The sequence below is a fragment of the Pan paniscus genome, chromosome 16 (assembly GCF_029289425.2).
Source record: "Pan paniscus chromosome 16, NHGRI_mPanPan1-v2.0_pri, whole genome shotgun sequence".
Lineage (NCBI taxonomy): Eukaryota > Metazoa > Chordata > Mammalia > Primates > Hominidae > Pan > Pan paniscus.
The window spans coordinates 31,490,538-31,503,990 of record NC_073265.2 but is presented as its reverse complement, the minus strand read 5'-3'; the positions used below and the strand labels follow the sequence as shown (position 1 = coordinate 31,503,990).

General features: G+C 40.6%; 1 protein-coding gene across 3 annotated transcripts in view; it reads left to right on the top strand.

The window, feature by feature from the left end:
- Nucleotides 1-13,453, top strand: part of TMEM87A (transmembrane protein 87A) — a 62,501-nt gene that overhangs the window by 12,988 nt on the left and 36,060 nt on the right. Inside the window, exon 7 of one of the 3 annotated variants that reach the window (XM_008973229.4) lies at nucleotides 1,095-9,118. The exons of the other annotated variants lie outside the window; for them this stretch is intronic. Within the exon in view, the coding sequence (XP_008971477.1) occupies nucleotides 1,095-1,136 (42 nt within the window). The 3' untranslated portion in view covers nucleotides 1,137-9,118. Of the gene's footprint in view, nucleotides 1-1,094; nucleotides 9,119-13,453 lie in introns of those variants that run through there. 3 annotated transcript variants of the gene reach the window in all.

Sequence of the window (13,453 nt, the reverse complement as noted above, 5' to 3'; positions counted from 1 at the left end):
TATTAAAGTTGTTAAAGCATATAATTGAGTGGTTTTTAGTATTCTCAAGTTGTGCAAGCACCAATCGCTGTCTAATTCCAGAATTGTTCATCCCCAAAAGTAGCCCCATACTCATCAGTCACTCCCCATTTCTCCTGCCCCCAGCCTCTGACCATCAGTAATCTATTTTCTTTCTCTGTATTTGCCTTTTCTGGACATTTTATGTAACTGGAATCATATAATACATGGCCTTGTGTCTGGCTTCTTTCATAGTTTACACACTGTCTCAACTTTTACTTCCTGCTTGCACAGAACCTTAAGATCAGCCAGTGAATGATTAGGGCCTCCTCAGGTCTCTCCTGGACCTGTGCACAGCCCTGGGCATGTGTGCACAGCCCTGCACATATGGCCTTCTAGATTTCCAGGAATATTTTGGAGCTTTCCAAAATTCCTATGGACATCTCATTCTCCAATTTTTCCTTTTAAGTTTCCAATCAGCCTCTTAATAGCCTCAGTTGGTAAGGTCACCTCAGGCAGCTGTGATCTTGAAGGATTGCTGTTCAATGTTTTTGACAAATGCTTTGAGTACAGGGTTGTTGACACTGGGTGATCTCTGAGTCAGGTCAGATAAAGACAAGCCCTGAGAATGGAGCTTTTCAGCAATTTGCCAGACAGCTCAGGTGATCATTCTTTTAGGGACCTCCAAATGTATTTTTTCCTTTGGGAGGCCTAGGTGGGCAGATCACTTGAGGGCCAGGAGTTTGACACCAGCCTGGCCAACATGGTGAAACCCCGTCTCTACCAAAAATACAAAAATTAGGCAGGTGTGGTGGTGCACGCCTGTAATCCCAGCTACTTGGGAGGCTGAAGCAGGAGAATCACTTGAACCCAGAAGGTGGAGGCTGCAATGAGCCGAGATCACACCACTGCACTCCAGCCTAGGCAACAGAGTGAAACTCTGTGTTTGCTTCCCCTACCCCCTTTGCCTAGTGGCTGCTAAGCTGTTGTTTTTATCAGCTGTTAACAGTTTCAGGGACTTTGGTTTTAAGGAACTTGGGAGAGAGGAATGGGATTAGGGTGAACACAGACATCTCAAGCTTGCTTTTCTTTCCTAGATTCAGATGCCTTTCTTGAAGAAACATTTCTTGGATTGTTGAAAGACTTTAATAATTTCCAAAGTTCCAAAAGTTGATTTTGATAGTTTTTGCCAGTGTTTTCGTTGCTTTTATGGATGAGTAGATTTTCAGAGCTTCTTATTCTGCCATTCTGAAAGTGTTCTCACTACCTAAACCCTAGTTTTATTTGTACAGAATTTTAACTGAATGTAAGTTAGGCATGACAGTCTTTGTTAATTTTTTTAAACAAAAGATAGCCATTAGGACTGGGTGCAGTGGCTCACACCTGTAATGCCAACACTTTGGGAGGCCAAGGTAGGCAGATGACTTGAGGTTGGGAGTTCGAGACCAGCTTGGCCAATGTGGTGAAACTTTGTCTTTACTAAAAATACAAAAATTAGTTGCTCATGGTGGCGGGCACCTGTAATCCAAGCTACTCAGGAGGCTGAGGCAGGAGAATCGCGTGAACTTGGGAGGTGGAGGCTGCAGTGAGCTGAGATCACGCTACTGCACTCCGGCCTGGGCAACCAGTGAGATTCCACCTCAAAAAAAAAAGAAAAAAGATATTCATTGGATTTTCTCTTACTAATAGGTATATATTCACTATGAAAATGGAGACGATATACATAAATGAAGAAAATAGTAATCTATAATACCATGCAGTGATATATTTATCTTCCTAGTCTTTTGTATATGGGCATGTTTATATTATTTTAAAAAGGGAATCTTAGAGTATGTATTGTATGACTTTTTTTTGTAGCTTAGCAATATAACATGGACATGTCGTCAGTTTGGTAAATATTGTATTGCATTGTTACTTAAATGCTTGTATAGTGTCTTATTGTATGAGTACATTGCAATTTGTTCAATTATCTGTTCTTGAACATTTATGAGTTTCATTATCTTGGAATTTTATGCAGTGTTGTGATTAATATTTTAACTACATTTGCTTTTAAGTCTTTATTTTCTGATCTCAGAAGAATTGTATATTGGGATAAGTTTTTATTTCTATAACTTAAAAGTAACAATCCTTTGTAATTTTATGTTATAATAGTTTTAGCAGTTTGGTGTGATTACACAGAGCACATGCATATTAACCAAAATAAGATCATATTATATACCATTGTATAATTTTTTCTTTTTATTACCAAATTGGTACATTGAATACTACTTCACCTTTTTATGGCTGCTTAGTGTTCCATTTTATTATGATTTTAATAACTCCCAATTGATGAACATTGGGGTTGTTCCCAAATTTCCCCTATTATGGATAAAGTTATGTTCATAATGTCTAGCTATATTTCTGTGTACATTTATAATCTTTAGGCTAAATTCCTGGAGGTAGAATTGCTAGATCCACATGTATGCACAGTTTAAAGGTGCTTTTTCATAGCAATTTATGGCCCCAAGAAAGTGAGAGTGAGTGTCTTTGTTTATGTTGCTATGAAAGGACACCTGGAGCTGGGTAATTTACAAAGAAAAGAGGTTTATTTGGCTCACTGTTCTGTGGGCTATGAAAGAAGCATGGTGCCGGCATCTGTTTCTAGTGAGGGCTTCAGGCTGTTTCTACTCATGGTGGAAGGTGAAGGGGGGAGCCTGTGTGTGCAGATCACATGGCAAGAGAGGAAGAAGGAAAGAGGCAGGAGGAGGAGAGGAGGTAGTGGGATTTTTTTTTAGTAATCAAGGAACCAGTAGAGGGAGAACTCATTACTGAAAGGACAGTGGCACCAAGCCATTCATTAGGGATTGGCTCCCATGACCCAAACACCTCTCTCTAGAATTCACCTCAAACATTGGGGATCAAATTTCAATATGAAATTTGAGAGGACAGATATCTAAACCATAGCAGTGAGTTTCCATCTTTCCTCACAAAAACAATGGCTGTCATCATTTAAAATAGATTTTATGCAGTTTGTCTAGTTAAGCAACAATTTGTTCTTGTAAATTGTATTTAAAAAGTTATTGTTAAGCCAGGCGCTGTGGCTCACGCCTGTAACCCCAGCACCTTGGGAGGCCACAGCAGGCAGATCGCTAGAGCTCACGAGTTTGAGACCACCCTGGGCAATATGGTGAAACCTCGTCTCTACAAAAAATGGAAAAATTAGCCAGAAGGTGGCACATGCACCTGTAGTCCCCGCTACTTGGGAGACTGAAGTGGGAGGATGGCTTGAGTCTGGGAGGCAGAGGTTGCAGTGAGCCAAAGTCACACCACTTCACTCGAGGCGATAGAGCCATACCTTGTCTCTAAAACAAAAACAACAGCAAAAAAATTATTGTCAAAGGTGAACCTTCATTTATATGGATATTGGCACTTGTGCTTTCTTCAGTTGTCTTCTGTGCACAGCATACTTTGAGTTCTACTCAAGGCTTGAGTCTTGTTACAGTGATTAAAACTGGCTGAAAGGTGAGCCTGTTGAATACCACAAGTAATATTTAGGAATACTTAGTCAAAATATAGTCAAAAGAAATGAAAGAATTATCTATCTTTTGATCTTTCTTCCTGAAAATTTGGTCCAAGGCAAATACCTTATAATCCTATTTAAAGAATATTCACAGGCTGGGTTCAGTGGTAATCTCAGCACTTTTTAAGGCCCAAGGTGGGTGAATCACTTGAAGCCAGGGTTTGAGACCAGTCTGGTCAACATGGCAAAACCCTATCTCTACTAAAAATGCAAAAATTAGCTTGGTGTGGTGGGGTACACCTGTAATCCCAGCTACTTGGGTGCATGAGGCCTGAGAATCACTTGAGCCCAAAAAGCAGAGGTTGTAGTGAGCCATGATTGCACCACTGCACTCTAGCCTGGGTGACAAAATGAGACTCTGTCTCAAAAAAGCAAAAAGGATACTCACAAATTCAGTACCTCCATCCTATTTCATTAAAGCTCTGATTAAACATATATGTTTATGGGCCAGGTGTGGTGGCTCACACCTGTGATCCCAGCACTTTGGGAGGCCAAGGTGGGTGGATCACCTGATGTCAGGAGTTCGAGATCAGCCTGGCAAACATGGTGAAACCTCATCTCTACTAAAAATACACACACACAAAAAAAATTGGCTGGGTGTGGTGGCGCACGCCTATAATCCCAGCTACTTGGGAGGCTGAGGTGGGAGGATCCCTTGAACCCAGGAGGTGGAGATTACATTGAGCCAAGATCATTCCGTTGCACTCCAGCCTGGGCAACAGAGCAAGACTCCATCTAAAAAAAAAAAAAACAAAAATCTATATGTTTATGGAAGAAAGGTCCTCTGCATGTCCCTTCTAAGAAATATTGATAAAAGAGAACACTTTAATATTTTGATTAACTCAGTTTTTTGGATTTAAGCAATAATGTGATACATTTAACATAATTTTAAAAAATTAATAGAGTTTATTGTTTAGAGCAGTTTTAGGTTCACAACAGAATTGAGTAAAAGGTACAGAGAGGCCAGTGCAGTGGCTTATGCCTATAATTGCAGCACTTCAGAAGCCAAGGTGGGAGGATCACTTGAACCCAGGAGTTCAAGAGCAGCCTGGAAAACATTTGAGACCCTATCTCTACAAAAAGCAAAAGTTGGCTGGGTGCGGTGGCTCACATCTGTAATCCCAGCACTTTAGGAGGCCCAGGCAGACAGATCACCTGAGGTCAGGAGTTCAAGACCAACCTGACCAATGTGGAGAAAACCATTTCTACTAAAAATATAAAATTAGCTGTGCATGGTGGCACATGCCTGTAATCCTAGCTACTTGGGAGGCTGAGGCAGGAGAATGGCTTGAACCTGGGAGGTGGAGGTTGTGGCGAGCCAAGATCGCGCCACTGCACTCCAGCCTGGGCGACAGAGCGAGACTCCGTCTCAAAAGAAAAAAAAAAAAAAAAAAAACCCCAATTTACCCAGCATGGTTGTGCATGCCTATAGTCACCGCTACAGGGGAGGCTGAAGTGAGGATCACTTGAGCCCAGGAGGTCAAGGCTGCAGTGAGCCATGATCATGCCACTGTACTCCAGTCTAAGCAATAAAGCAAGACTCTGTCTCAAAAAAAAAAAAAAAAAAAAAAGAGACCTCCCACATGCTGTGTCTATACCTGTACACTTAGCCTCCCCCATTGTCAACATACTGCACCACTGTGGCACACTGTTAAAATTGATGAACCACGTTGACATGTTATTATCAAAGTCTATAGTTTAAGGTTCACTCTGCATTGTACATTGTACGAATTTTGATAAATGTGTAAAGACATCTTCACCTTTGTAGTATCATGCAGAATAGTTTCAGTGCCTAAAAATCCTCTGTGCTCTGCCTGTTCATCTCTCCCTTCCCCTTGAACTCCTGGCAATCACTGATCTTTTTACTATCTTCATAGTTTTGCCTTTTCCAGAATGTCATCTAGTTGGAATTGTACAAATACGTGACCTCTTTAGATTGGCTTCTTTCACTTAGTAATATGCATTTAAGTTTCCTCCATGTCTTCTAGTGGCTTGATAGTTCATTTCTTTTTAGTGCTGAATCATATTCCATTGTTTGGATATATCACAGTTTATCCATTCATCTATTGAAGGACATCTTGATTGCTTTCAAGTTATAACAATTATAGATAAAACTGTTGTAAACATTTGTGTCCAGGCTTTTATGTGGACATAAGTTTTCAACTCATTTGGGTAACTATCAAGGAGCATGATTGCTAGATTGTATGGTAAGAGTATGTTTAGTTTTGTAACAATTGTATTTTTGACAATGCAGTGCTTAATCAAAGACAATGTTTTGGGAACAAAACTACTGTTGTAGGCTGTCTGTCTGACAGCATCAGTAACTGGATTGTCACTTGTAGCTTTAATTACCTTACTCATGGGGTTAAAAAGTTCTTTTGAAGGGCACTTACAATTTTGAGATCATACCATGAAGACAGTGCTTTAAAAACAATTCTGTTCACAAGCTAGTGGTAGACTGTGAAAAAGAGAAAAAAAAAAAAAAGAAAAAAATAGTTTTGTTATGGAGAACAAAATAATTAATAGTTGAGATGGTAGTTAAGAGCCCAGGCTCTCGGGTCAGATGTCCTAGATTTTGAAATCCCAACTTCACAACTTAATATTTCCCTTGGAAATGTTATTGTGCTTCAGTTTCTTACATAATAAAATGGAGCTAATAGGAATGATATTACCAAGAATTGTGGAGTAGTGAGGTCCAGGTCTCCATGCCTCCACAAAAGCAACTAGTAAGCTGATGAAAACTATCACATTCAACTTTCACAGAACTTTGAAATCTAACCAAAACTTAATAAGGAAAAAGTTCAACAAAGAAAGAAGCTGCTACATTACATTAAGAAAGTGCAGTGATATTGTAATTTGTTTACCATACCCTCCTTCCCAGTTCAGAGGCAGGAAGATGGCAACCCGCAGTCGTGGTGCAGGTTGCTGGTGCCAGGGGAACTAATACAGACCTTTTTCTTAAAGACTTGCCATTGTGTGTTTTCACCTGCCTGGAGGCTCCCTGAAGGAACCTTGCCAGGACTTAACTTTGTTTTCCCCAATTTAGAGTGTTCCCAGGGCTGGAGTGGCTTCCTGGGTTGTTTGCCAAAAGCATTTGAATGCAGAAGTATTATGTGCATAGGGAAGGGGATAACAGTGGGGATAAGCAATAGAGAGACTGTCAAGCATGAGAAAGAAAGGGTCCAGAAAGGAGGTTTGTGGGAGAACAAGGCTTTTTAAGGCTTCTGTGTATATTGAGCTATGAAGAAAGCCATATATATTCTCAGGGCTGGACATACGATCAGAAAAGACCTTAGATGACCCTAAGCTTTCATTCTGGCTGACCTTCAGGCTCTGTACAAGCAAAAAGTGAAGAATAAGGAATGGCTTTAATTGGCCCAGCTAAGCATTGAAGGATTGCACCAGGGTGCAAAGATTGGGAGGATATTCTGTTCTTTTTCGTCTTTGGCTCCTGGTGTTTAAGAACTCTTTGTCAAAACACTAGCTGACCACTAAGCTAAAGGAATATAGATTCCAGTAGCCACACAGGTCTAAGAATGCAGACTTTACAAAAATGGTTTAGAAAACTTATTAAGCAAAAGAGACATAACCCATATTATTATTACCAGCTAACAAACCCCAAGGAGGGGGCAGATTGTGGTTTCCAGAGTTGCCACTTTATAACATTCAGTTTTCAGTGGAAAATTATGAAGCATGCACAGAAACAACGTATGGCATATTTACAGGATTAAAAAAATATACATGCTTTGAAGAGGAAGCCTCAGCATTAGACTTACCAGACCAAAGATTTTAAGTGAACTGTCTTAAATATACTCAAAGAGCTAAAAATAAAAAAACCATGGATGAAGAAACTAAAGGAAACCAGGAGAACATAGAGATAAAAATGATAAAAAGAATGAAGACGAGCCTGAGAGACCTATGGGACACCCTCAAGTGTATCAACATCCACATAATAGGAATTCATCAGAGGGAGAAGAGAGGGAGAAAGGTATGGGAAGAATATTTGAAGGAATAATGCCCAAAAACTTCCCAAATTTGATGAAAGTATGAATTTCAGAAAGATTGAGAGGCTCACAAATCTCAAACTACAAGCAGGAATGAAAAAGTAAAATGTTGTATGTTCATAAAATGGAATATCATTCATCTGTAAAAATGAATGGGAGCTGGATTCCAAGATGGCCAAATAGGAACAGCTCCGTCTACAGCTCCCAGCATGATCGACACAGAAGACGGGTGATTTCTGCATTTCCAACTGAGGTACCTGGTTCATCTCACTGGGACTGGTTGGACAGTGGGTGCAGCCCACGGAGGGCAAGCCGAAGCAGGGCGGGACATCGCCTCACCCAGGAAGCGCAAGGGGTCGGGGGATTTCCCTTTCCTAGCCAAGGGAAGCTGTGACAGACTGTACCGGGAAAATTGGGACACTCCCGCCTTAATACTGCATTTTTCCAACAGTCTTAGCAAACGGCACACCAGGAGATTATATTCCATACCAGGCTCAGCGGGTCCCACGCCCACGGAGCCTTGCTCACTGCTAGTGCAGCAGTCCCAAATCGAACTGCAAGGTGGCAGCCAGGCTGGGGAAGGGGCATCGCCATTGCTGAGGCTTGAGTAGGTAAAAAAGCGGCCAGGAAGTTCGAATTGGGTGGAGCCCACCACAGCTCAGTGAGGCCTGCCTGCCTCTGTAGACTCCACCTCTGGGGGCAGGGCATAGCTGAGCAAAAGGCAGCAGAAACTTCTGAAGACTTAAACGTCCCTGTCTGACAGCTCTGAAGAGAGCAATGGTTCTCCCAGCACAGTGTTTGAGCTCTGAGAATGGACAGACTGCCTCCTCAAGTGGGTCCCTGACCCCCATGTAGCCTAACTGGGAGACACCTCCCAGTAGGGGCCAACTGACACTTCATACAGCTGGGTGTCCCTCTGAGACGAAGCTTCCAGAGGAAGGATCAGGCAACAATATTTGCTGTTCTGCAGCCTCCTCTGGTGATAACCAGGCGAACAGGGTGTGGAGTGGACCTCCAGCAAACTCCAACAGACCTGCAGCTGAGGGACCTGACTCTTAGAAGGAAAACTAACAAACAGAAAAGAATAGCATCAACATCAATAAAAAGGACATCCACACCAAAACCCCATCTGTAGGTCACCAACATCAAAGACCAAAGGTAGATAAAACCACAAAGATGGGGAGAAACCAGAGCAGAAAAGCTGAAAATTCTAAAAACCACAGCACCTCTTCTCCTCCAAAGGATTGCAGCTCCCCGCGAGCAACGGAACAAAGCTGGACAGAGAATGAATTTGACGAGTTGTGAGAAGTAGGCTTCAGAAGGTCGGTAATAACAAACCTCTCTGAGCTAAAGGAGGATGTTCAAACCCATCACAAGGAAGCTAAAAACCTTGACAAAAGAGTAGATGAATGGCTATCTAGAATAAACAGTGTAGAGAAGACCTTAAATGACCTGATGGAGCTGAAAACCATGGCACAAGAACTATGTGATGCATGCATAAGCTTCAGTAGCTGATTCGATCAAGTGGAAGAAAGGGTATCAGTGATTGAAAATCAAATGAATGAAATGAAGCGAGAAGAGAAGTTTAGAGAAAAAAAGAGTAAAAAGAAATGAACAAAGCCTCCAAGAAATATGGGACTGTGTGAAAAGGCCAAAGCTACATCTGATTGGTGTACCTGAAAGTGATGGGGAGAATGGAACCAAGCTGGACAACACTCTTCAGGATATTATCTAGGAGAACTTCCCCCACCTAGCAAGGTAGGCCAACATTCAAATTCAGGAAATACAGAGAACACCACAAAGATACTCCTCAAGAAGAGCAACCCCAAGACACATAATTGTCAGATTCACCAAGGTTGAAATGAAGGAAAAAAATGTTAAGGGCAGCCAGAGAGAAAGGTCGGGTTACCCACAAAGGGAAGGCCATCAGACTAACAGAGAATCTGTTAGTGGGGGCCAATATTCAACATTCTTAAATAATTTTCAATCCAGAATTTCATATCCAGCCAAACTAAGCTTCATAAGTGAAGGAGAAATAAAATCCTTTACAGACAAGCAAATGCTGAGAGATTTTGTCACCACCAGGCCTGCCCTACAAGAGTTCCGGAAGGAAGCACTAAACGTGGAAAGGAACAACCAGTACCAGCCACTGCAAAAACATGCCAAATTGTAAAGACCATCGATGCTAGGAAGAAACTGCATCAACCAACGGGCAAAATAACTCACTAGTATCATAATGACAGGATCAAATTCACACATAACAATATTAACCTTAAATGTAGACGGGCTAAATGCCCCAATTAAAAGACACAGACTGGCAAATTGGATAAAGAGTCAAGACCCATTGGTGTGCTGTATTCAGGATACCCATCTCATGTGCAGAGACAAACATAGGTTCAAAATAAAGGGATGGAGGAAGATTTACCAAGCAAATGGAAAGCAAAAGAAAAAGCAGGGGTTGCAATTCTAGTCTCTGATAAAGCAGACTTTAAACCAACAAAGATCAAAAGAGACAAGGCCATTACATAATGGTAAAGGGGTCAATTCAACAAGAAGAGCTAACTATCCTAAATATATATGCACCCAATACAGGAGCACCCAGATTCGTAAAGCAAGTCCTTAGAGACCTACAAAGAGACTTAGACTCGCACACAATAATAATGGGAGACTTTAACACCCCACTGTCAATATTAGATCAACGAGACAGAAGGTTAACAAGGATATCCAGGACTTGAACTCAGTTCTGCACCGAGCAGACCTAATAGACATCTACAGAACTTTCCACCCCAAATCAGCAGAATGTACATTCTTCTCAGCACCACATCACACTTATTCCAAAATTGACCACATAGTTGGAAGTAAAGCACTCATCAACAAATGTAAAAGAAGTCACAACCGTCTCTCAGACGACAGTGCAATCAAATTAGAACTCAGCATTAAGAAGCTCACTCAAAACCGCACAAATACATGGAAACTGAACAAGCTGCTTCTGAATGACTGCTGGATAAATAACGAAATGAAAGCAGAAATAAAGATGTTCTTTGAAACCAATGAGAACAAAGACACAACATACCAGAATCTCTGGGACACATTTAAAGCAGTGTGTAGAGGGAAATTTATAGCACTAAATGCCCACAAGAGAAAGCAGGAAAGATCTAAAATCAACACCCTAACATCACAATTAAAAGAGCTAGAGAAGCAAGAGCAGACAAATTCAAAAGCTACTAGAAGACAAGAAATAACTAAGATGAGAGCAGAACTGATGGACTTAGAGACACAAAAAACCTTTCAAAAGAATCAATGAATCCAGGAACTGGTTTTTTGAAAAGATCAACCAAATAGACCTCTAGCAAGACTAATAAAGAAGAAAAGAGAGAAGAATCAAATAGATACAATAAAAGATGATAAAGGGGATATCACTACTGATCCCACAGAAATACAAACTACCATCAGAGAATACTATAAACATCTCCACACAAATAAACTAGAAAATCTAGAAGAAATGGATAAATTCCTGGACACATAGACCCTCCCAAGACTAAACTAGGAAGAAGTTGAATCTCTGAATAGATCAATAACAGGTTCTGAAATTGAGGCAGTAATTAATAGCCTACCAATTAAAATAAGTCCAGGACCAGATGGATTCACAGCCGAATTCTACCAGAGGTACAAAGAGGAGCTGGTACCATTCCTTCTGAAACTATTCCAATCAATAGAAAAAGAGGGAATCCTCCCTAACTCATTTTATGAGGCCAGCATCATCCTGATACCAAAGCCTGGCAGAGACACAACAAAAAAAAGAGTTTTAGACCACTATCCCTGATGAACATCGATGCGAAAATCCTCAATAAAATACTTGCAAACCGAATCCAGCAGCACATCAAAAAGCATGTCCACCAAGATCAAGTTGGCTTCATCCCTGGGATGCAAGGGTGGTTCAACATATGCAAATCAATAAACGTAATCCATCACATAAACAGAACCAAAGACAAAAAAATCACATGATTATCTCAATAGATGTGGAAAAGGCCTTTGACAAAATTCAACAGCCCTTCATGCTAAAAACTCTCAATAAACTAAGTATTGATGGAACGTATGTCAAAATAATAAGAGCTATTTATGACAAACCCACAGCCAATATCATACTGAATGGGCAAAAACTGGAAGCATTCCCTTTGAAAACTGGCAGAAGACAGGGATGTCCTCTCTCACTACTCCTGTTCAACATAGTGTTGGAAGTAATGGCCAGGGCAATCAGGCAAGAGAAAGAAAGAAAGTGTATTCAATTAGGAAAAGAGGAAGTCAAATTGTCCCTGTTTGCAGATGACATGATTGTATATTTAGAAAACCCCATCATCTCAGCCCAAAATCTCCTTAAGCTGATAAGCAACTTCAGCAAAGTCTCAGGATACAAAATCAATATGCAAAAATCACAAGCATTCCTGTACACCAATAACAAACAGCCAAATCATGAGTGAAGTCCCATTCACAATTGCTACAAAGAGAATAAAATACCTAGGAATCCAATTTACAAGGGATGTGAAGAACCTCTTCAAGGAGAACTACAAACCACTGCTCAAAGAAATAAAAGAGGACACAAACAAATGGAAGAACATTCCGTGCTCATGGATAGGAAGAATCAATATTGTGAAAATGGCCTTACTGCCCAAGGTAATTTATAGATTCAATGCCATCCCCGTCAAGCTACCAATGACTTTCTTCACAGAATTGGAAAAAATACTTTGAAGTTCATATGGAACCAAAAAAGAGCCCACATTGCCAAGACAATCCTAAGCAAAGAGAACAAAGTTGGAGGCATCATGCTACCTGACTTCAAACTATACTACAAGGCTACAGTAACCAAAACAGCATGGTACTGGTACCAAAACAGACATATAGACCAATGGAACAGAACAGAGGCCTCAGAAATAACACCACACATTTACAACCATCTGATCTTTGACAAACCTGACAAAAACAAGAAATGGGAAAAGGATTCCCTATTTAATAAATGGTGCTGGGAAAACTGGATAGCCATATGTAGAAAACTGAAACTGGATCCCTTCCTTACACCTCATATAAAAATTAATTCAAGATGGATTAAAGACTTAAATGTTAGACCTAAAACCATAAAATCCCTAGAAGAAAACCTAGGCAATACCATTCAGGACATAGGCATAGGGAAGGACTTCATGACTGAAACACCAAAAGCAATGGCAACAAAAGCCAAAATAGATAGATCTAATTAAAGAGCTTCTGCACAGCAAAAGAAACTACCATCAGAGTGAACAGGCAACCTGCAGAATAGGAGAAAATTTTTACAATTCACCCATCCGACAAAGGGCTAATATCCAGAATCTACGAAGAACTTAAACAAATTTACAAGAAAAAATCAACCCCATCAAAAAGTGGACAAAGGATATGAACAGACACTTTTCAGAAGAAGACATTTATGCAGCCAACAGACACATGAAAAAATGCTCATCATCACTGGTCATCAGAGAAATGCAAATCAAAACCACAATGAGATACCATCTCATGCCAGTTAGAATGGTGATCAGTAAAAAGTCAGGAAACAACAGGTGCTGGAGAGGATGTGGAGAAATAGGAACACTTTTACACTGTTGGTGGGGGTGTAAACTAGTTCAGCCATTGTGGAAGACAGTATGGCAATTCCTCAAGGATCTAGAACTAGAAATACCAGTTGACCCAGCCATCCCATTACTGGGTATACACCCAAATGATTATAAATCATGCTAGTATAAAGACACATGCACACGTATGTTTATTGCAGCACTGTTTGCAATAGCAAAGACTTGGAACCAACCCAAATGTCCATCAATGATAGACTGGATTAAGATAATGTGGCACATATACACCATGGAATACTGTG